At 47.8% G+C, this 24777-nt stretch overlaps 1 protein-coding gene across 5 annotated transcripts in view; it reads left to right on the top strand.

Moving 5' to 3' along the window:
* Window positions 1-2304: 2304 nt before the first annotated feature.
* The window catches only part of LOC101054086 (general transcription factor II-I repeat domain-containing protein 2B), a 46600-nt gene continuing 24127 nt past the window's right edge, over window positions 2305-24777 (top strand). For 3 of the 5 annotated variants that reach the window (XM_039460455.2, XM_039460456.2, XM_003934101.4), the window contains exons 1-7: window positions 2896-4800; window positions 13403-13506; window positions 15606-15744; window positions 19118-19237; window positions 21197-21380; window positions 21545-21573; window positions 24642-24696. In XM_039460455.2, coding sequence (XP_039316389.1) covers window positions 4320-4800; window positions 13403-13506; window positions 15606-15744; window positions 19118-19237; window positions 21197-21380; window positions 21545-21573; window positions 24642-24696 — 1112 coding nt within the window. In that variant the 5' untranslated portion in view covers window positions 2896-4319. Of the gene's footprint in view, window positions 2534-2895; window positions 4801-13402; window positions 13507-15605; window positions 15745-19117; window positions 19238-21196; window positions 21381-21544; window positions 21574-24641; window positions 24697-24777 lie in introns of those variants that run through there. The other 2 variants (XM_039460459.2, XM_039460458.2) reach the window with 1 other exon arrangement.

The raw sequence follows: 24777 nt of genomic DNA, 5'->3' as shown, positions 1-24777 counted from the left end.
CGAGTCACTGTACAAGTGAAGATTTCGAAGCAGGCAGTTGGCTATATAGATGTGGAGTTTACAGGAATGGTCTGGGCTGGAGAGAAATATTTGGGGGTCACGCAAATGTAACCCTACAATGTTTTTAAGGCTCTAAGACTGGAGGAAATTCATCTAAAGAGTGAGAGCAAGGCTGGGCGCGGTGGCTCAAGCCTGTAATCCCAGCACTTTGGGAGGCCGAGGCGGGTGGATCAAGAGGTCAAGAGATCGAGACCATTCTGGTCAACATGGTGAAACCCCGTCTCTACTAAAAATACAAAAAATTAGCTGGGCATGGTGGCACGTGCCTGTAATCCCAGCTACTCAGGAGGCTGAGGCAGGAGAATTGCCTGAACCCAGGAGGCGAAGGTTGCGGTGAGCCGAGATCGTGCCATTGCACTCCAGCCTGGGTAACAAGAGCGAAACTCCGTCTCAAAAAAGAGAGCAGACAGCAGAGATCCAGCACTGACTCTTGGGAGCTGTACTATGTAAAGACTGGGACAAAGAGAAGGACCAACAGCAGCCAGAATATCCAGCAATGTTTCAACAAGGACGGACTGGGTCGGGCACAGGGCTGCACACCTGTCATCCCAGCACTTTGGGAGCAGAGACGGAGGATCGCATGAGCCCAAGAGTTTGAGATCAGCCTGGCAGCACAGTGAGACCTCCGTCTCTAGGGGAAAAAAAAAAAAATTTTAACTAGCTGGGCATGCTGGCACGTGCCTGTAGTCCCAACTACTCAGGGGGACTGAGGTGGGAGGATTTCTTGAGCTGCGACCACAGATCAAGATCCTGTCTTAAAAGAAAAAAAAAAGATTTAAAATATGAAGCAGGCTGGGTGCACTGGCTCACGAGTGTAACGCCAGCAATTTGGGAAGTAAGGCACGAGGATCCCTTGAGCCCAGGAGCTTGAGACCAGCCTGGGCAACACAGCAAGATCCCAGTCTCCACAATTTTCTAAAAAATTAGTCAGGTGTGGAGGTGAACGCCTGTTAGTCCCAGCTACTCAGGAACTTGACGTGGGAGGATCACTTGAGCCTAGAGTAGAAGACTAGCCTGGGGAACACAGACTCTGTCCCTACAAATATTTAAAAATTAGCCACTGCAAGGCCGGGCGCGGTGGCTCAAGCCTGTAATCCCAGCACTTTGGGAGGCTGAGGAGGGTGGATCACGAGGTCAAGAGATCGAGACCATCCTGGTCAACATGGTGAAACCCCGTCTCTACTAAAAAAAATACAAAAAATTAGCTGGGCATGGTGGCGCGTGCCTGTAATCCCAGCTACTCAGGAGGCTGAGGCAGGAGAATTGCTTGAACCCAGGAGGCGGAGGTTGCGGTGAGCCGAGATCGCGCCATTGCACTCCAGCCTGGGTAACAAGAGCGAAACTGCGTCTCAAAAAAAAAAAAAAGAAGAAGAAATAAATTAGCCACTGCAATCTCCGCACGTTGGAAGGCCAAGGCAGGAGAATCGCTTGAGCCCGAAGTTTGAATCTGCAGTGAGCTATTATGATACCACTGCACTCCAGCCTGGACAACAGAGACTGTGTCTCAAAAAACGTCAATTCTGAGCCACAAGTAAATGACTTATCTTATTCTTTTTGGGGGATATTTAAAAATAAGTATGCGGCCAAATGCGGTGGCTCACACCTGTAATCCCAGCACTTTGGGAGGCAGAGGTGGCCGGATCACCCGAGTTTAGGACTTTGAGAGCAGCCTGGCCAACATGGTGAAACCCCGTCTCTACTAAAAATACAAAATTAGCCGGGCGTGGTGGCGCAGGCCTGTAATCCCAGCTACTCGGGAGGCTGAGGCAGGTGAATCGGTTGAACCCAGGAGGCAGAGGATGCAATGAGATGAAATTGAGACACTGCACTCCAGTCTGGGAGACAAGAATGAAATTCCATCTAAGAAATAATAATATACATGTAATTATAATTTACACTACCATAATGTTCGACTATGCGCATGATTAGCTGGTGATCCCGACCCTATCAGAAAGGCTCAGGGCAGGATGTTGCAGGTTATCACAAACAATTCGAGGACTTTGAGGCCCAGATTCACTGGTCATTCCAGTGGTGACCCAACTGCTTTGTAACTACGAATTGCAATCACGCAAAAGAAAAAAATTAAAAAAAGGCTGGACACGGTGGCCGCGCCGGCGACCCATCCCCAAACCCCACCCGGCGATGGCCGAGCGGGCGACCGCGCGCCTCCGAGCAGCGGCACGGTGCGGCTCCATTGGATTCGCCAGCACCGGAAACGGCGACTCCCACTTGGGGCGCTGCGGACACACGAGTCGAGGCTGCGTTCCAGGAAGCAAACAAAAAAAGGGGGGAAAATAAGGGGGGGAAAGAAAGAGAAAAAAGAGGGCGCGTGGCGAGCAGGGGCCTCGGCCGCCGCCCACACGCCCCGCCGCGTGCTCGTCCCCGGCGCGCTCCTCCCGGCCACCGCCCCCGGCCATCGGCCGCCCCGCGCTGGTCCAGGCCTCGGACTCCGCGGCCGGCCCGGCGCCCTCAGGTGCGTACCCCGCCCCCGCCGCTGCCGCCGCCGCCGCCGCCGCCGCCATTAGGGGCGGGTTGCCTTTCTCGGAACGTCCTCCTCCCGGGGACCTGGGGAAGGGAGGCCGCCCGGCCGCAGCGGGAGGCGGTCCCCTGGAACACCCCGGCGCCCCGAGGCGGGCCCCCCCGGCGAACCCCGGTCCCAGCGGGCAGGACCAGAGGCGTGAGGGTGGGGGCGGGGAAGCCTTGCCGCGGGGGGCAGCGGTCGTACGCACGCAGTGCGCATCCCTCTCCTTCCTGATTGGCCGAGCGGAGGCGTGCGTGGGGTCACGCTCCGCCCGGCGTACGTGGGGGCGCTCGCGCTGCGTGCGGACTCACTTGATTGGTTGGACGAGGGGGCGGGGTCGCCGCTGTTGCCAGGGCTCCGCGCCCGGATCCGCCCCCTCACGTCACGCGGTGCGGAGAGGCCCACGTTGTGGGTTTTGTCCTGGTCCTCGCGACGGCCACGGGGGATCGGATCTGTTTGTTGGCGGAAAACCAATCCAGACTCCCGAGGAAAAAGGCCGGGGCCCGGGAATGGCCCGTTGTCATTCTGGTTTCGAGTTCGAGGTGGAAAAGGGATCGCAGGGTTGTGTTCACCCCTCAAGCCCAAGCTTTCTTGTTTCTTAGTAACAGCTTCTTTGAGATCTATTGTAAAACTCACCTTTTAAGACTGAATAATTCCCTGCACAGAGTTGTGCAAACTTTGCCGCTAATTGCAGAACGTTTTCAGCACCCGAGAAGAAACTGCAACCCAATTAGGCGGTCATTCCCTGGTCCCCACCCGGTCCCCACACCCGGCCCCTGGCGATCTCTTTTGTCTCCATGCATTTGCCTAATCTGGACTTTTCGTGTGGATAGACTCATCCCCAGACGTTTTTTGTGCGCCTGGCATCTTTCCTTCTTTATGGCTGAATAAAAATCCATGCTATGAATACACGGCATTTTGATTTTCCATCCATTGATGGCTAGTTGGGAGATTTCCACCTTTTGGCTGTTTTGAATAATGCTGCTATGAACACTGGTGTACACGTTTTTGTGCGGACATTTGTTTTCAATTCTCATAGGTGTATACCAAGGACTGGAATTGCTGGGCCACGCTTTGTGTTTTGAGGAAAAAAAAAAAAATCATGTTTTAGTTTCGTGCTGGTAATTTGAAGTAAGCAGATGTCTAGATATAAGCTTGGAAAGTGGCCAGTTGGATATTGCTCACGGCTGCAGCTGAAGACTCCAGCAGCCTTTTCCCCTCTTTGCTTCCATTTGGAGAGGAAGCCGTCAGCGGCTGTGTGACTTCAGTAGACGTGGGGCTTGGCCCCGGCTTGCAGCTGGGATCAGTCTTCAGTGGCGATTTGGAGTGGGTCACAGTTCTTCCTGCCTGCCTGTCTGCTTGTTTAGTCTCTGATGTCTGGTCCCCAGGGCCCTGGCTCTTCCCCCACGCCTTCAGCCTGCACAGTCCCTTCTCTCATTCTCAGGCTGCAGAACCTGGAAGTACAGTTGTTCCCTTCTTACCCGCTGTTTCAGTTACCTGAGGTCAACCATGGCCTGAAAATATTACTTGGAAAATTCCAGAAATAAACAATTCATAAGTTTTAAATTGCACGCTGTGATGAAACCTCGCGCTGTGCAGCCTGGGCAGTGAATCGTCCCCTTTGTTCAGCGTCCCCACGCTGTGGACGCTCCCCAACCATAGTCACTTAGTAGCTGGCTCGGTTATCAGATCGACCGTCACAGTGTCCCAGTGCAAGTCACCCTTATTTTCCACCATCATGGCCCCAAAGCGCAAGAGAATCGATGCTGGCAATTTGACTAGACCAAAGAGAAGCCGGAAGGTGCTTCCTCTAAGTGAAAAGGTGAAAGTTCTCGACTTGATCAGGAAAGAAAAAAAATCCTACGCTGAGGTTGCTAAGATCTACGGAAAGAATGAATCTTCCATCCGTGAAATTGTGAAGAAGGAAAAGGAAATCCGTGCTAGTTTTGCTGTCTCACCTCCAACTGCTAAAGTGACGGCCACCGTGCGTGACAAGTGCTTAGTCAGGATGGAACAGGCGCTGCATTTGTGGGTGGAAGAGATGAACAGAAAACGTGTTCCGATTGACAGCAACGTGTTGCGCCGGAAAGCGCTGAGCCTATACCAGGACTTCAGCAAGGGACGCCCTGAAACTGACCCCAAGCCATTTACTGCGAGTAAGGGATGGTTACACAGATTCAGGCATAGATTCTCACACCATTACAAGAACAAGAAGAAGGGTGAGTATATTACAACAAGTTATCTTGAGAAAGGGAGAGATCAGGAGATCACAGTCACATAACATTACAGTACTCGATATACTTATTCTAGCTTATTGCTGTTAATTTCTTACTGTGGCTAATTTATAAGTCGAAATTCATCGTAGGTACGTATGTACAGGTTGACCATCTCTAATCTAAAAACTAAAATTTTAAATGTTCCAAAATCCAAAACTTACTGAATGCCGACCTGATGCGAATTGAAAATTCCATACCTGACACCTTTGCTTTTTTTTTTTTTTTTTTTTTTGAGACAGGGTCTCACCCTGTCACCCAGGCTCTAGTACAGTGATTGATCTCTGCTAACTCCAAGCTCTGCCTCCTGGATTCAAGTGACTCTCCTGCCTCAGCCTTCTGAGGAGCTGGGATTACAGGTGCACACCACCACGCCCCACTAATTTTTATGTTTTTAATAGAGAGAGTGTTTCACCATGTTGGCCGGGCTGGTCTCTAACTCTTGATCTCAGGTGATCCACCCATCTCAGCCTCCCAAAGTGTTGGGATTACAGGCATGAGCCACTGAGCCTGGCTGTCCTCCGTTTTTTTCTCTTGAGACAGAGTCTTGCTCTGTTGCCCAGGGTCTCACCCTTTTGAAATGGTGGGATCATAGCTCACTGGAGCCTCAACCTCCTGGGCTCAGGCAGTCCTCCCATCTCAGCCTCCTGAGTAGCTGGGACCACAGGCATGCACCCCCACGCCTGGCTAATTTTTAATTTTTTTGTAGAGGTGAGATCCCATTATGTTGCCGGGCTGGTCCCACTAGGTTGCCTGAACTGGCCAACGTGGTGAAACCCCGTCTCTACTAAAAATACAAAAATTAGCTAGACGTGGCATGCACCTGTAATCCCAGCTACTTGGGAGGCTGAGGCAGGAAAATTGCTTGAACCCAGGAGGCATAGGTTGCCGTGAGCCAACATTGCACCACTGCACTCCAGTCTGGGCGACAGAGTGAAATCCCATCTCAAAAAAAGAAAAACAACATAATAGATTTAGGGTTTGGCACTATCCGCAGTTCCAGGCATCCACTGGGGGTCTCGGAAGAGTCTGCTACAGACAAGGGGGAGACTCCTGGTTCATCGTGTCTCTCATCCCTCCCACTTGATCAGTCTGCATTCCTACATGCCTGGGCCATTTCATGCATGTCTGGCTTCTTTTACCGTATTGCCTGTGATTCTGCCTCATGCAGGCAGGGTCTTTCTCACTTGAGAGCAGGAGTTAGATTCTGTTCACCTTTGTTTCCCCTCCACTCCCTGCCAGCAGTATACATTTTTTTTTTTTTTTTTTGAGACAGAGTCTTGCTGTGTCGCCCAGACTAGAGTGCAGTGGCGCAATCACGGCTCACTGCAAGCAACCTCCGCCTCCTTGGTTGAAGGGATTCTCCTGCCTCAGCCTCTTGAGTAGCTGGGATCACAGGTATGCGCCGCCATGCCCAGCTAATTTTTTTTTTGTACTTTGAGATGGAGTCTCACTCTGTCACCCAGGCTGAAGTGCAGTGGCACGATCTCGGCTCACTGCCACCTCTGCCTCCTGGATTCAAGAGATTCTCCTGCCTTAGCCTCCTGAGTAGCTGGGATTACAGGTGCCCACCACCATGCCTGTCTTTTTTTTTTTTTTTTTTTTTTTTTAAATGTTGTGTTTTTAGTAGAGACAGGGCTTAATCATGTTGGCCATACTGGTCTTGAAGTCCTGACCTCAGGTAATCTGCCTGCCTTGGCCTCCCAGAGTGCTGGGATTACAGGCATGAGCCACTGCACCTGGCCAGTAGTATATATTTTTACATTACAGATGCTCAATATGTTTTTGTTGAATAGTGAAACAGTGTATGCTTGAGTTGAAACAGTGTACACAGCTGAGCTGTGAAGAAGGTAGAATTTATTAATTAAAATCAAGCCCTGGGGCTGGGTATAGTGGCTTACGCCTGTAATCCCAGCACTTTGGGAGGCTGAGGTGGGAGGATCGCTTGAGCCCAGGAGTTCAAGACTGGCCTGGGCACCATGACAAAATTCTGTCTCTACAAAAAAAAAAAAAAAAAAAAAAAATTAGCTGGGTACAGTGGTGTGCGCCTGTGTTCCCAGCTACTTGGGAGACTGAGGTGGGAGGCTCACTTGAGCCCGGGAGTTCCACGCTGCAGGGAGCTGTGATCATGCCACTACACTTCAGTGTGGGTGACAGCAAGAGCCTATCTCAAAAGCAAAAAGCAAAACGAAACAAAAAACAAACTCCAGGTCTGGGCACAGTGTCTCATTCCTGTAATTCCAGCACTTTGGGAGGCTGAGGCAGAAGGATTGTTTCAGCCTAGGAGTTCAAGACCAGCCTGGCAACAGTAAAACCTTGTCTCTACAAAAAAACAAAATAAAATTAGCCGGGTATGGTATTGCACTACTGCACTTCAATCTGGAGGGTAGAGTGAGACTCTGTCTCAAAATCCAAACAAAACAAAAACTCTAAGCCCTTTAAAACCTGAAAAATTAACCTTGGAAAGGAAAATCTAGAAACAGTTTTTAAAAATAACCAGGCCTCTATTTCAAGATTTCAGAGTTTTCTGAAAGGGAGTTGAAGACATTCCAAATGATGACAGGTTGTAACGGATAGACACAGATTCTAGATCAAAGATGGGCAAACTTTGTACGGTAGTAAATATTTTCGGCTTTGGGGATGTGGAGTCTTTGTCACTTGCATGCAAACCTTCCTTTGCAGGAAAGCAGCTGTAAACAGGACGTAAACGAGGGTGACTGTGTTCCAGCAAAGCTTAATTCACGAAAACTCGGCTGCAGTCTGGATTTGACCTGTAGGCTGTGTCCTGCATATTTGCTTTTCATTAGTAAAATATTACATTAGAAGGACAGAAAGTCCTTCAGGATTGCTAGGAAAACAAACTGAGATTTGGAAGTTTTTGGAGTCTACGGTTTTTGAAGAGCAAAAAGGGCCAGGTGCGCTGGCTCGCACCTGTAATCCCAGCACTTTGGGAGGCCAAGGTGGGCGGATCACCATAGGTCAAGCATTCAAGACCAGCCTGGCCAACATGGTGAAACCCTGTCTCTACTAAAAATACAAAAGTTAGCCGGATGTGGTGCGCGCCTGTAATCCCAGCTACTCAAGAGGTTGAGGTTGCATTGAGCTGAGATTGTACCACTGCACTCCATCCTGGGCCACAGAGCAAGACTCCATCTCAAAATAAAATAAAACAGCAAAAAGTGAAGTACTATATAAAAATCTGTCATCTCAATAAATGGTGCTGGCACTTCAGATGCGAGTAGAAAAAAGGATTAATAACTCTATCGGCTTTGGGAGATTTTATTATGTGGTGCAAGCTGTTACGGTCAAGGAGTTTGAGCTTTATTAGAGTGTATTGAAATTTTCTCAGGAAAATGTTCTTAGGATGGGAACACTATGTTGGCTTATAGTCATGTTTCATTATTTTCAGTTTTCTATTAATGCATGCTGTGTTCCAAATCATAGAATATAAAAGACAGCATTCCTGCCTCCGTTTGTTATTATATACAAAATGTAAAGAAAGTACAATGATTATGAAACACCCCAGTGCGGTGGGACACACCTGTAATCTCAGGACTTTGGGAGGATGAGGCAGGCATTTCACTTAAGTCCAGGAGTTCGAGACCAGCCTGTGCAACATGGCAAAACCCCCTCTCTACAAAAAATATAAAAATTAGCTGAACGTGATGGGGCATGTCTGGGATTCCAGCTACTCAGGAGGCTGAGGTGGGAGGATCACCCCAGGAAGGCAGACGCTGCCGTGAGCTGTGATTGCACCACTGCATTCCAGCCTGGGTGACAGAGTGAGACCCTGGCTCAAAAGCTGATAATAATTATTATGAAACACTTGTTTTTAAATGATTGCTGGTAGCAGAGTTGATGCCAACTGATAGTATCTTTTTTTTTTTTAATTCCACCTAATATCATCCTGCCTATTATATTATTCTTTGGCTTTTTAAATTTTTTAGTTTGTATTTTTGTTGGTTTGTGTTATTTTTATTTTCTTTTTTGTTAAAAAGCAGACTTTTGACATCACAGCTGCTAGGGATTACTGTGGTATAATATTCTGGGGTGATGGAACTGTTTTATACCTTGATTTTAACGGTACCTATATGACTTTATATATGTCAAAATTCATAGGGGCCGAGGGCGTGGCTCAATCCTGTAATCCCAACACTTTGGGAGGCCGAAGTGGCAGATCATCTGACGTCAGGAGTTCGAGACCAGCCTCGGCAACATGATGAAGCCTCCTATTAAAAAAAAAAGTACAAACGATGATCCAGGCAATGTGGCACACACCTCTGGTCCCAACTACTCAGGAGGCTGAGGCAGGAGGATTGCGTGAGCCCAGGATGGCGAGGGTGCAATGATCTGAGAGTGCGATGCTGCACTCCAGCCTGGGTGACAGAGTGAGACCCCGTCTCAAAGAAAAAAAATCATAGAACTATACACTGGAAAGGGTGAACTTTGCTATATAAAAATTATGCTTGAGCCGGACATGGTGACTCACGCCTGTAATCCCAGCACTTTGGGAGGCCAAGGTAGGCGGATCACAAGGTCAAGAGATGGAGACCATCCTGGCCAACATGGTGAAACCCCGTCTCTACTAAAAATACAAATATTAGTTGGGCGTGGTGGCATGTGCCTGTAATCCCAGCTACTCAGGAGGCTGACGCAGGAGAATTGCTTGAACCCGGGAGGCGGAGGTTGCAGTGAGCGGAGATTGCACCACTGCACTCCAGCCTGGCGCCTGGCAACAGAGTGAGACTCTGTCTCAAAAAAAAAAAATTATGCATGAATATTAAAACATTTGTGGCTGACTCTGGGCACACTGCCTATGGATCAGCCATGCGCCACAGGGTTCAGAAAAAAAAAGTAAAGTGATGCAAACAAGCATTTCAACTTTATAATCAAAGAAATGAAACATCTCCTCATGTAGTCTAGTTTACAAAAGGTAAAAAATTTTTATTTAAGGCCAAGCGTAGTGGCTCATGCCTGTAATCCCAGCACTTTGGGAGTCCAAGGTGGGTGGATCACCTGAAGGTCAGGAGTTCAAGACCAGCCTGGCCAACATGGTAAAACCCTGTCTCTACTAAAAATACAAAAAATTAGCCAGATGTGGTGGCAGGTGCCTGTAATCCTAGCTACTTGGGAGGCTGAAGCAGGAGAACTGCTTGAACCTGGGAGGCAGAGGTTGCAGTGAGCTGAGATCATGCCACTTTACTCAAGCCTAGGTGACAGAGTGAGACTCTGTCTCAAAAATAAAAATAAAGTGGTTTCGGCCGGGCGCGGTGGCTCAAGTCTGTAATCCCAGCACTTTGGGAGGCCGAGGCGGGTGGATCATGAGGTCAAGAGATCGAGACCATCCCGGTCAACATGGTGAAACCCTGTCTCTACTAAAAATACAAAAAATTAGCTGGGCATGGTGGTGCGTGCCTGTAATTCCAGCTACTCAGGAGGCTGAGGCAGGAGAATTGCCTGAACCCAGGAGGCGGAGGCTGCAGTGAGCCGAGATCGTGCCATTGCACTCCAGCCTGGGTAACAAGAGCGAAACTCCGTCTCAAAAAAAAAATAATAAAATAAAAATAAAAATAAATAAAGTGGTTTCTTAAAATATATTCACAGAGTTGTATAACGATCATCACAAATTGTGAATATTTTTATCACTCTGAAAAGAAACCTACCTTTTGCTGTCAACCCTAAACATCTAGTAATCTACACTTAGTTCCTATAGATATCCCTACTCTAGAAATTAAATATGAATGGAATTACATAATATGTGATTCCTTTGGATTTTAAGTTGAGGGGATTCATAAAAGGTCAGAAGTGAAAGAAATGTTCATAGGAAGTAGTTCATTGAGCCAGGTGCAGTGACTTACAGCTGTAATCCCAGTGACTCAGGAGGCTGAGGTGGGAGGATGGCTTGAGTCCACGAGGTGGAGGCCGCAGTGAACTATGATCGAGTCATTGCACTCCAGCCTGGGTGACAGTGTGAGACTCTGACTTTTAAAAAAGCAGAGGCCGGGCACAGTGGCTCAAGCCTGTGATTACAGCCCTTTGGGAAGCTGAAGCGGGCAGATCACCTGTCAGGAGTTTGAGACCAGCCTGGCCAACATGGTGAAACCTTGTCTCTACTAAAAATACAAAAATTAGCCAGTTGTGGTGGTGGGTACCTGTAATCCCAGCTACTAGGGAGGCTGAGACAGGAGAATCGCTTGAACCCAGGAGGTGAGCCAAGATCAAGCCATTGCAATCCAGCCTGGGCAACAAGAGGGAAACTCCATCTAAATAAATAAATAAATAAGCAGACCAGGCGCAGTGGCTCATTCCTGTAATCCCAGGGCTTTGGGAAGCCGAGGCAGGTAGATCACTTGAGGTCAGGAGTTCGAGAACAGCCTGGACAACATTGTGAAACCCCGTCTCTACTAAAAGTACAAAAAATTTCCCGGGTGTGTTGGAGGGTACCTGTTGTCCCAGCTACTCGGGAGGCTGAGGCAGGAGAATCGCTCGAACCCAGGAGGCGGAGGTTGCGGTGAGCCGAGATCGCGCCATGGCACTCCAGCCTGGGTTGTAGAGCGGAACTCCATCTCAAAAAAAAAAAAAAAAAAAAGCAGTTGATTTTGTATCTTCTTCAACAGACAAGGTGCCAGAGTCCAGCCCGCGGCTCTCGTGGCGTTCAGTCCCGTGGGGACCAGCGCATCGGGTGCGTCCTAAGCTGACGTCACCTGCCTGGCCCGGTGCCGCCTCTGGTGTTCATTGTTAACGCCACCTCCTGATGGCAGTTTCTTTCTGGGAGAAGAGGAGAGAAGAGAGGGAGCCATCGCCATGGGCAGGGTGCGCGGAAGGCTCCACGTGTAGTCTGCACTAAGGCCCGTCCGGGAAGTCACCTTTGGACGCGCACGGAGCAGCGAACTTCCGGTGTGACCCGGATGCACTTGTTTCCGAGGAGGACACCCGGAGAAGGCGGGTGGGTCGCCGCCTCCAGGGGCTTTTCATCCTGCAGGGCTCGCTGCCCGCCCTGACGGTTCTGACGATGACATAGGACCTTCGTCACCTGGGGCGCCTCCTGGGCTGTTGCTGTGGCGTCTCCTGGATTACTCTGTAATCCAGAGTAGCTGGGATTACAGACGCGCGCCATTTTTAGTATTTTTAGTAGAGAAGTGGCCTCACCATGTTGGTCAGTCTGGTCTCAAACTCCTGACCTCAAGCGATCCGCGCGCCTCGGCCTCCCAACGTGCTAGGATTACAGGCAGGAGCCACCGCGCCGGCCCCATTTCTTTCTTTCCTTTTTTTTTTTTTTTTTTTTTTTTTTTTTGAGATGGAGTTTCGTTCTTGTTGCCCAGGCTGGAGTGCAGTGGTAGAATCTCAGCTCACCGCAACCTCTGGCTCCCGGTTCAAGTGATTTCTCCTGCCTCAGCCTCCGGAGTAGCCAGGACTACAGGCCTGTGCCACCACGCCTGGCTAATTTTTTGTATTTTTAGTAGAGACAGGGTTTCACCGTGTTAGCCAGGATAGTCTCGATCTCCTGACTTCGTGATCTGCCCGCTTTGGCCTCCCAAAGTGCTGGGATTACAGGCGTGAGCCACTGCGCCTGGCCCCGTTTCTTAATACACATTGTGTATGATGACATCATAGATCAATGGCAATTTAAGGTGTGAAGAAGTGGAAATAGCACTAGACAGAAATTGTCCTGGTGTATGTTCTAGCTTTGCTTGGATACCTTGCTAAGTTGTAAAATGAGAATGCTTTTACACCCCTTTCTCTCCTGGGAATACTAAAGACAAAATAAGATTATCAATGGAAATTCTCTGAACTTCCAAAATAATAAGGATGGAGCGTCATCTAAGGGAGTGTTCTGGTTAATGGAAACGTAACACGCCTTTGCTGTTACATACTCTTTGATGTGCATTAGCTTGGTAAGAGTACCGAGTGATAATTGTGGAATCTAGAATGTTCAGGAAAATACCTTCTAGGACCTATGCGTCTCCTGGCTGGATGCTGCTTTTTCTACTCCTGATCTTAGCCAAAAAGCAGAGAGGCGATTGAGGCTGCTTTTTCTGACTCCAGCTCTGTTGGTAAAACAGGGTCTTTGGTATGAAAAACAATCTTGGCTGGGCGAGGTGGCTAACGCCTGTAATCCCAACACTGTGGGAGGCGGAAGCAGGCAGATCACTTGAGCCCAGGAGGTGGAGAGCAGCCTGGGCAACATAGTGAAACCCCGTCTCTACTAAAAATGCAAAAATGAGCGAGGTGTAGTGGCATGCACCTGTAGTCCCAGCCACTTTGGTGCTGAGATGGGAGGATCAACTGAGCCCAGAAGGTTGAGGCTACAGTGAGCCATGATCACATCCCAACCTGGGTGACAGAGCAAGATCCTGTCTCAAAATAAAATAAAAGTTGGCATTACCATTCAGGAGCTCGTGGGCAAGTCACTAAATGCCTTTACATTTCTGTTTCTGCACCTCTAGAGGAAGGTTTGAACGAGATCTCTTGTGAACACCCTCACAGCTCTGAATGTGGGTTTCAGACTCTGAATTTTTAATATTTCCTTATTGCTTCTCTTGTACAGGGATCATGGCCCAGGTAGCAGTGTCTACTCTGCCCGTTGAAGAAGAGCCCTCTTCAGAGAGCAGGATGGTGGTGACATTCCTCGTGTCTGCCCTTGAGTCCATGGTGAGACAGCCTGACACTTGTCCGACATTCCACAGATGGATTGTTGTCGAGAATCACGAAACACTTCAGCATCCCTTTTATTTTTGAGAAGGAATCTTACCCTGTCACCCAGGATGGAGTGCAGTGGCGCGAGCTCGGCTCACGGCAACTTCTGTCTCCTGGGTTCAAGCAATTCTCCTGCCTCAGCCTCCCGAGTAGCTGGGATTGTAGGCATGCACCACCATGCCCGGCTAATTTTTGTATTTTTAATAGAGACAGGGTTTTACCATATCAGCCACTCTGGTCTCAAACTCCTGCCCTCAGCTGATCTGCCTACCTTGGCCTCCCAAAGTGCTGGGATTGCAGGCCTTAGCCACTGTACCCAGCTGCTTCAGTATCACTTTTGATGTTTGCCTTCTGCCTGACATCTATATAAGGGTAACCTTTATAGAGGATAATGGGCTTTTCAGATTATTTATATATTTGTTTATTACATTATGGATGCAATTATGTGAACTCAGGCTTCCCAGATCTGAAATGTAATGAATGGTAACCTATTTTACCATGTTTGAGAAAATTTTTTAAAACCTAAATTCAGAAGTAAATAGGCCAGGCGCAGTGGCTCATGCCTGTAATCCCAGCACTTTGGGAGGCCAAGGCACACTGATGACTAGAGGTCAGGAGTTCAGGACCAGCCTGGCCAGCATGCTGAAATCCCATCTCTACTAAACATACCAAAATTAGCTGGGCATGGTGGCGCATGCCGGCAGTGTTAGCTACTTGGGAGGCTGAGGCGAGAGGATCGCCTGAGCCGAGGAGGTTGGGGCTGCAGTGAGCTGTGATCACATCATTGCAATCCAGGCTGGGTGACAGAGTGAGACCTTGTTTCAAAAAAACCCAATAAATATGATGTGTGTGTTTCTTATCAGTAAATAAAATACAGAGAAAAGGAGGCTGGGTGCAGTGGCACACACCTATAATCCCAGCACTTTGGGAAGCCAAGGAGGGCAGATCACCTGAGGTCAGGAGTTGAGACCAGCCTGGTCAACTTGTTGAAACCCGTCTCTACTAAAAATACAAAAATATTAGCCAGGTTTGGTGGTGGGCACCTTTAATCCGAGCTAACCTGGGAGGCTGAGGCAGAGGTTGCAGTCGGCCAAAATCGTTTCTCTGCCCTCCAGCCTGGGCAACAGAGCAAGACTCTGTCTCAAAAAGAAAAAAAAAATTATCATGTATATATGAAGAGATAACCAGAAAGTCTGTAGCCAAAAATGTAGGAAAAAGGTGTTGGAGACCCGTGTCAGGCAGTAAATAAAAATACGTTCTTTGGGTTTTATGATGCTTATGGTGTTTGCTTGATAAATTGTTTTTTTTCTCAGTGATTTTTCTTATTTTAAATAAATACTCCTCTTGCTACCTAATTTTATAATCTTTTTTTTTGAACCAGTGTCTTGCTCTGTTGCCAGGCTGGAATGCAGTGACGCAATCTTGGCTCACTGCAACCTCTGCCTCCCGGTTTCAAGCAATTCTCCTGCCTCAGCCTCCCGAATAGCTGGAATTTCAGGCATGCGCCACCACACCTGGCTAATTTTTGTATTTTTAGTAGAGACGGGGTTTCACCATGTTGGCCAGGATGGCCCCATTCTCCTGACCTCGTGATCTGCCCACCTCGGCCTCCTGAAGTGCTGGGATTACAGGCTTGAGCTGCCGATGCCCAGCCTGGTTTTGTATTCTTTTTTTTTTTTTTTAATTTTTTAATTTTGAGGTAGAGACTTGCTTTGCCGCCCAGGTTGGAGTACAGTGGCGTGATCTCAGTTCACTGCAACCTCTGCCTCCCAGGTTCAGTTAATTCTCCTCTCTCAACCTCCCAAGTAGCTGGGATTGTAGGCACCTGCCACTGCGCCCAGCTAATTTTTGTATTTTTAGTAGAGACAGGGTTTCACCATGTTGGCCAGGCTGGTCTCGATCTCCCGACCTTGTGATCAACCCGCCTCAGCCTCCCAAAGTGCTGGGATTACAGGTGTGAGCCACCGCACCCAGCCCTAGATTTCTTAAAGCCCAGCCCCACGATCTTGGATCTGCCCTTGTATGTCATACATTGCTTTTCATTTCTGTTTCAGTGTAAAGAACTGGCCAAGTCCAAGGCAGAAGTGGCCTGCATCGCTGTGTACGAAACAGACGTGTTTGTCGTCGGAACCGAGAGAGGATGCGCTTTCGTTAATGCCAGGACGGATTTTCAGAAAGACTTTGCAAAATACTGTAGGTGTTTGTAATTTTACCCTTTGTATTCCCAGCCTCAAAATGATTGCAGGCAAGATTTACGTAGTATTTTCTTCTAAGGTATCGTAAGCACTGTCCTAGAAATGATCCTAACACATCTTCTTGGATTCAGCTTATCAAATATACACAGCTTAACACTGCAGAGTCCAAGACAAATGGTCGTTGTATTTTGTACTAGGCCCTCAGCAGTACTCTGGTTTCTTAGAAGAAATTTCGGTGACGTAGAACAAATTACCCTTAATTTCTAAAATAAACACATGTTTTACAGCATACTTTAGTCCTTTTCAAAGGAAAGGGAAAAAGCTTTTCCAGGGCTTGCTGTGTATTACTGTCTGTTAATAACCATTATACACTAATATAATCCTTTTTTCCTTTGTTTTTTTGAGACAGAGTTTTGCTGTGTCGCCCGGAGTAGAGTGCAGTGGCACAATCTTGTCTCACTGCAACCTCCACCTTCTGGGTTCAAGTGATTCTCCTGCCTCAGCCTCCTGAGTAGCTGGGATTATAGGCACCCTCCACCATGCCTGGTAATTTTTACATCTTTGGTAGAGATGAGGTTTCACCCCGTTGGCCAGGCTAGTCTTGAACTCCTGACCTCAAGTGATCTGCCTGCCTCAGCCTCCCAAAGTGCTGGGATTTCAGGTGTGAGCCATTGCGCCTGGCCGTTTTTCCCTTTTCTTACTTTGGCAATTTCAGAGCCTTCAGTCTGTCAAGGCGTGCTGCAGACCTCCAGTGTGAGTGAGTGTATGTGGCCGTATGTCAAGGAACTTCTCTACAATGTTAAAAACGATACCTCCCCAGGTACAAAGACTCACACCTGTAATCCCAACATTTTGGGAGACTGAGTCAGGTGGATCACTTGAGCTTGGGAGTTGGAGATCATCCTGGGCAACACGGCAAAACTCCATCTCTACTAAAAAAAATACAAACAAAATTAGCTAGGTGTGGTGGCCTGTGCCTGTTGTCTTGGCTACTCAGGAGGCTCAGGTGGGAGGATCACTTGAGCCTGGGAGGTCAAGGCTGCAGCGTGCTGTGATCACACCACTGTACTCCAGTCTGGGCAATACAGCAAGACCCAATCTCAAAACAAAACCAGACAAAAAACCCTACACCTTTTTTTTTTGTTTTGAGACAGAGTCTTGATCTCTTGCCTAGGCTGGCCCAGAAAGTTCCATCAGCACACTAGAGGGCATCTTCCTTATAATGCCCAGCAAGTCTTGCAGACACCCACAGGGCAACTGTCTGTGATTTCTGCCAGTACCCCCCAAGAGCAGGCCCCTGCTTGCCAGCCACGCGTGGGCACCCCCCACAGGCTTCTGCACTATCTACGGGGCTCTGGCCAAATCCTACTTAATGAGGTCTGGATCTTGGCCCTGGGGGGCCGCCCCATTCCTGGACTTGCTCCCTCCTGGGTCCCATGCCTCAGTCCAGCAGTCACAGATGCTCCTACAGCCTGCTGCTCATGTTCTCTTTAGAGTCCTCAGTTGCCCTAGCAATTAATCCCATGTTACCAGTTGACGATTCTTCTAGGAAACGTTACCTATTGGTGTAAATCAGTACAACTTCTGTGGAAAACAGTATGCAGATTTCTCAAAGAACTAAACATAAACTGCCATTCATTCCAGCCAGGCCACTACTTGGCATCTACCCAAAGGAAAAGAACTCCTTCTACCAAAAAGACACCGGCCTTGTACGTTCATCACAGCACTATTCACATGGCAAAGATGTGCAATCAAACTCAGCATCCATCACCAGATGACTGGATAAAGAAAATGGGGTACACACACAAAGGGACACTAATCAGCCATAAAAAAGAATGAAATGGCCGGGCACGTGGCTCACACCTGTCATCCAAGCACTGTGGCAGCCCAAGGCAGGTGGATCACTTGAGATCAGGAGTTCTAGACCAACCTGGGCATCATGGCGAACCCCTGTCTCTGCTAAAATTACAAAAATTAGCTGGGCATGGGGCACATGCCTATATTCCCAGCTACTGGGGTGGCTGAGGCAGGAGAATCACTTGAACCCGGGAGGCAGAGGTTGCAGTGAGCTGAGATCGTGCCACTGCACTCCAGCCTGGATGACAGAGTGAGACTGTCTCAAAAAAAAAAAAAGAATGAAATGATAAATTTTGCAGCAACATGGATGGAACTGGAGACTCTTGTCTTCATCATTTGACTTAAAAAAGACAAATGCTGCACGTCCTTACTTAAACGAGGGGCTAAATTATGGGTGCACATGGATCTAGAGAGTGTGGCCGGGGGCGGTGGCTCATCCCTGTAATCTCAGCACTTTGGGAGGCCGAGGTGGGGGGATCACTTGAGGCCAGGAGGGCAAGACCAGTCTGGCTCACATGGTGAAACCCTCTCTCTACTGAAAATACAAAAATGAGCCCTGTGTGGTGGCGCACACCTGTAACCCCAGCTGCTCAGGAGGCTGAGGCACAGGAATCTCTTGAACCTGGGAGGCGGAGGTTGCCGTGAGCTGAGATTGCACCCCTGCACTCCAGCATAGGCGACAGTGAGACTCTGTCTCAAAACACACAAACAAACAAACAAAACATGCTCATAGAGTGTGAAATAACAGACATTGGAGACTCAGAGGGGTGGGAGGCAGGAGGCAGGTAAGGGATGGTAAGGGATGACTTCATGGGTACATTGTACGTTATTTGGGTGATGGGCACACTGAAAGCCCAGACTTCACCAATGACATAATATATTCATGTAAGAAAACCATACTTGTGCCTCTTTAATACAAAATTAATACAAACAAACAACCTTTCTGTGTTTAAATTACTGTGGTTTCTGTCTCCTGACTAGACTGATCAAAACCATCAGTTTTAGAACTTTTGGAGGACCCATTGATTCTGGGGCTGATCTTGAATGGGTTCAGGCATATAGTCTTCCTACACGATTATTGTCACTTTTCAAGTGCATGACAAATCAAATTTCTGTTATAAAGATCATTTCTGGCTGGGTACAGTGCCTCACACCTGTAATCTCAGCACTTTGGGAGGCTGAGATGGGAGGATCACTTGAGCCCAGAAATTTGAGGCTGCAGAGAGCTTTGGTCATCCCACTGCACTGCAACCTGGGAAGCAAAGTGAGACCCTGTCTCTAAAAACAATAAGAATAATTTCCTTAAACTACTACGATTTCTTTATATGTTGAATTTTTTTATAGTTCTTTAACCTGTTTATCATAATTACCATTTTTCTTGTTTTTCTTTAAAATATCTTGTTTTGTATTTATTCACATTTTTTCCATTTTGTATTTCAATACCAGAAACACAGTACGGAAGTGTACCGCACAAATGCCTAGATACTGACCTGGTGCTCATCGTGCATTTGCAGGTGTTGCAGAGGGGCGGCGCGAAATGAAACCTCCCTGCCCCGTGAACGGGATGCAGGTCCACTCGGGAGAAACGGAAATACTCAGGAAGGCAGTGGAGGACTATTTCTGCCTTTGTTATGGTAATGTTCACTTTAAGCATGAATTCTCTAAATCGTTCACCAAGGAAGAGGACAGTATCACAGTCTTATTGGCATGACTACTTAGAATGTTTTGAACTTTTTTTTTTTTTTTTTTTTTTTTTTGAGATGAAGTCTCTCTCTGTTGCCCAGGCTGGAGTGCAGTGGTGCGATCTTGGCTCACTGCAATCTCCGCCTCCCAGGTTCAAGCAGTTCTCCCACCTCAGCCTCCTGAGTAGCTGGGATTACAGGCACCCACCACCACACCCGGCTAATCTTTTTTTGTATTTTTAGTAGAGATGGGGTTTCATCATACTGGTCAGGCTAGTCTTGAACTCCTAACCTTGTGATCCACCTCCCTGGGCCTCCCAAAGTGCTGGGATTACAGGCATAAGCCACCATGCCCAGCTGTTTTGCATATTTTAAAACCCATATTCTCATCAAGCGGGGAGGCAGTTCTTTTTTTGTTTGTTTTTTTCTTTTTTAGACAGAGTCTTGCTTTGTTGCCCAGGCTGAAGTGCAATGGCACGATCTCAGCTCACTGCAAATTGTGCCTCCTGGGTTCAAGCAATTCTCCCACCCCAGCCTCCTGAGTAGCTGGGATTACAGGCGCCCACCACCACACCCCTCTAATTTGTATATTTTTAGTAGAGACAGGGTTTCACCATGTTGGCCGGGCTGGTCCCAAACAGCTGACCTCAGGTGATCCGCCCACCTTGGCCTCGCAGAGTGCTGGGATTACAGGCATGAGCCACTGTGCCCGGCCACCAGTTCTTAATTACCAGATTAAGTGTTCTTTAGAAGATGATATGGATCTTGGATCTTCTGATCTATGGAAACTTCTGTATTGATCACTCTTCCTTGATCCTGTTTTAGAGAGCCCCCCGCAAAGGCCAGTGTAAAAATACACTGTAAAAATACACTGGCCTTTGCGGGGGGCTCTCTAAAACGGGATCAAGGTGCCATTACCAACATTGGCTCAGTCACCTCCCTCACGCCTACCCATGTCTTTCCATAGGCATGAAGATGGGAATTTAAAAAAAAGAAAAAAGACAAAACTGCACGTGGTGGCTTGAGCCCATAACCCAAGCTACTTGGGAGGCTAAGGCGGGAGGATCATTTGAGCCCAGGAGTTCGAGACCAGACCGAGCAACATAGTGAGACCTGTCTCTACAAAATAAAAATAATTTTCAAAAATGCCTTTGCATTGTTTTAAAAAGCTAGATAACAGATGGGGAGCAAACCCCATCTCTACTAAAAATACAAAAATTAGCTGGGAATGGTGGTGCATGCCTGTAATCCCAGATAGATATCAGGCTGGGCATGGTGGTTCACACTTATAATCCCAGCACTTTGGGAGGCCGAGGCAGGTGGATCACCTGAGGTCAGGAGTTTGAGACCAGCCTGGCGGACATGGTGAAACTATGTCTCTACTAAAAATACAAAAATGAGCTGGGCGTGGTGGGAGGCGCCTGTAATCCCAGCTACTCAGGAGGCAGAGGCAAGAGAATTGCTTCAACCCAGGAGGCGGAGGTTGCAGTGAGCCCAGCCAAGACCCTGTTTCTTAATTAAAAAAAAACAAACAAACCAAAAAAAAAAAAAAAAAAAAAAAAAAAAACTAGGTCAGGCTCGGTGGCTCCCACTATAATCCTAGCACTTTGGGAGGCTGAGGCAGGTGGATCACCCGAGGTCAGGAGTTTGAGACCAGCCTGGGCAACATGGTGAAAACCCGTCTCTACTAAAATACAGAAGAAATTAGCCGGGTGCGGCAGCGGGCGCCTGTAGTCCCAGCTGCTTGGGAGGTTGAGGCCAAGGTTTCGGTGAGCCGAGATCACACCGCTGCACTCCAGCCTGGGTGACAGAGCCAGACTCAGTCTCTACAAAAAAAAAAAAAAAACTTAAAACCTAAACTGGGAGAACATGAGGTTCACACCATCTAAAGATGTTTGCCTCTTCTCGTAGGGAAAGCATTAGGGACGACGGTCATGGTGCCTGTTCCGTATGAGAAGATGCTTCGAGACCAGTCGGCGGTGGTGGTGCAGGGACTTCCGGAAGGCGTTGCCTTTCAGCACCCTGAGAATTACGACCTGGCCACCCTGAAATGGATTTTGGAGAACAAAGCAGGGATTTCATTCATCATAAACAGGTGACGCTGCACCCCTGCGCCCTCCGTTCGTTTAAAGATATAACTGATAGCCTCATTTTAATTCACTCGTGCATTCCACCTGTTGTGTTTCAGAGTTGATTGTTGAGCTATGTCATACTTTTGTCATATGGCCGTGCTGGGTAACGGTGTTGCTTTTCTTGCAGACCCTTCCTAGGACCAGAGAGTCAGCTGGGTAAGTGACAGCTTCTCAGGTTTGGTGGCTCTTCTGAGCTGCTGAACCACTTCTTCATTAAAACTTGAATTTGAGCCGGGCGCGGTGGCTGAAGCCTGTAATCCCAGCACTTTGGGAGGCCGAGGCGGGTGGATCACGAGGTCGAGAGATCGAGACCATCCTGGTCAACATGGTGAAACCCCGTCTCTACTAAAAAAATATATAAAAAATTAGCTGGGCATGGTGGCGCGTGCCTGTAATCCCAGCTACTCAGGAGGCTGAGGCAGAAGAATTGCTTGAACCCGGGAGGCGGAGGTTGCGGTGAGCCGAGATCGCGCCATTGCACTCCAGCCTGGGTAACAAGAGTGAAACTCTGTCTCAAAAAAAAAAAAAAAAAAACTTGAATTTGAGCGAGGCGGGGAACTTACAGGATGGGCCAGTAGGTACAGCAAACCACCATGGCGTGCATATACCTAGGTAACAAACCTGCACGTTCTGCACATAGATCCTGTTTTTTTTTTTTTTTAAAGAAGAAATGAAGAAAATTAAAAAAAAAAAAAAAGAAACAAAGTAAAGTATTAGGAACACATGCTCAGTGCCATAAAGAAAAATTAGCACGGAGACAAAAGATCTTTCAGCAATGCAATTTTTACTTTCTGCACTGCAGGAAGGGCACCCTCGCCAGCCATCATGCCACGAGAGTACAGTGAACAAAGGAAAAGCGGACGTATTTATCCCTTACGCATTTGGGGTTGTGTTTACTGCTGTGTCTGGTCTCTGTTGGTTGGAGATCTAAACTAATACCAGATTGGCTAACAACTTAAAACTTTTTTAAACAGGTAGAATCAATGGAGAAGTTCAAATAAGGAAGGGGCATAGCCTGTGAGCTGGGACATGCCTGTGAGTGCATCCAGCACAGATATCTTGGTTAAAGTACAGGGACGTAGAATGTATTATGTACCTATGAGCATGTTTAACAGCTACATAGGATAGGGCTTAACACAGAGTTTTATTAGCACACTTATAATTTATTCTTTAACAAGACAGGAAACTTTGAAGAGGAACTTTTACTTCCCACATAAAAATACATTTGGATCTGTAAAAAAAAAAAAAAAAAAAAAATTGGCTGAGCACAGTGGCTCACACCTGTAATCCCAGCACTTTGGGAGACAGAGGCAGGCAGATCACTTGAGGTCAGGAGTTAGAGACTAGCCTGGCCAAAATGATGAAACTCCGTCTCTACTAAAAATACAAAAGTTAGCCAGGTGTGGTGGCGAGGCCTATAATCCCAGCTGCTGGGGAGGCTGAGGTGGGAGAATCGCTTGAACTGGGATGTGGAATTGTGGAATTTGCGGTGAGCCGATATCATGCCGCTACACTCCAGCCTGGGCAACAGAATGAGACTCTGAAAAAAAAAAAAAAAAAAAAAAAAAAAAAGGATGTCTTGCTGAGACTGCCTAGGTAGAGTAAGGAGACGAGACAGCAGGGGTTGGGGGTGGCGCAGTTCACAGGTCACCTGCTGGGGCCGTGACACGCGCTAGTTCTTCTTAGCCGGGGAATAAACACAATGTAAAGTCTGTTTTGGGAGCAATGTTGAGTTCCTGATGTCTTCTAACTCACATTAAAGGAGAAGTGAGAGGGAAGGGTGGCAGGTGGCCATGGAATATTGTCCCAACTGACTTGTATCATCATAATAGAAAAACAATAGTTGTCTCCCGTTATCCTCAGGGGATACATTCCAAGACCCCCAGTGGATGCCCGGACCCATGGATTGTACAGAACCCTACTATACTCTGATTTTCCCTATCCATACCTACCTATGAGAAAGTTTAATTTATATATCAAGCACAGCCTGGTCACAGTGGCTCACTCCTGTAATCCCAACACTTCGGGAGGCTAGGTGGGTGGATCACCTGAGGTGAGGTCAGGAGCTTGAGACCAATATGGTGAAACCCTGTCTCTACTTAAAATACAAAAATTAGGCAAGGCAAGGTGGCTCACACCTGTAATCCTAACGTTTTAAGAGGCCGAGGCAGGTGGCTCACTTGAGGTTGGGAGTTTGAGACCAGCCTGACCAACATGGAGAAACCTTATCTCTACTAAAAATACAAAATTAGCCGGGTGTGGTGGTGCATGCCTGTAATCCCAGCTACTCGGGAGGCTGAAGTAGGAGAATTGCTTAAACCTGGAAGGTGAAGGTTGCAGTGAGCTGAAATAGCGCCACTGCACTCCAGCCCGAGCAACAGAGCAAAAGCCATCTCAGAATGAATGAATGAATGAATGAATGAATGAATGAATAAAGCACAGTAGAGTAACAACAATAACTAAAGACAAAATAGCACGATTGTAACAATATGCCCTCATTACTATTCTTGCACTTTGGGGCCATTATGAAGTCAAATAAAGGTGACTTGAACACAAGCACCTGGCCATCCCTGGACCATCAATCTGATAACAGAGCCAGCTACCCAGTGACTCGTGGGCGAGTAGTCTAGACAGCGTGGATGGCAGGACAAAGGGATGAGTCACATCACAGGCGGGATGGTGGGACATTTCATCACGCTGCCCAGAACAACATGGGATTTCAAACTTCTGAACTGTTTATTTCTGGAATTTTTCGTTTACTCTTTGTAGACCTTGATGACATTGGGGAAAGCAAAACCACAGATCAAGGGGGAGCTACTGTCACAGCAGCTGAAACTTAGCGCTTACAACGTGCCAGGCACCGTTGTAGTCATTTCGCATGCATTCATGAATCCTCCCACAACCACCATGTTCATAAGGAAACAGTGGTAGAAGGAGGTTTAGTGACTTGCTGGAGACAGCCCAGCTGGTGAGCTGAGGCTCGGCCCCAAGCCCGTGCTCTAACCCCAAAATATTCCTCAGTAGCCCCCATCCTGCCCACACCAGTGGCCCCAGAACACAGGGACTGCTTTGAGTCAGTCTCTCTCCCAGTGACTTTTCCACGATGGCTTCCACCTGGAAGTTCCATTTTCTGTGTCTTTGCTTTCAATGTTTATGCCTTTGGATGTTAGTCATTTTTCAAAGTGCTAAAAGGAGCTGGTGTGTGTCTTTTTATTTCTGCACAGGTGGCCATGAGATGGTGACAGATGCTGAGAGATCCATAGTATCACCACGTGAAAGGTAAAAGATAAACAATAGCCACTAAAATCCACATCTGTGCACAAAGTATTCACCTCTGGATGACAGAAAGGCCCCTTACAG

Source organism: Saimiri boliviensis, chromosome 20 (genome assembly GCF_048565385.1).
Source record: "Saimiri boliviensis isolate mSaiBol1 chromosome 20, mSaiBol1.pri, whole genome shotgun sequence".
Lineage (NCBI taxonomy): Eukaryota > Metazoa > Chordata > Mammalia > Primates > Cebidae > Saimiri > Saimiri boliviensis.
The sequence above is the reverse complement of the archived record's forward strand: the minus strand, read 5'-3'. Positions and strand labels throughout refer to the sequence as shown.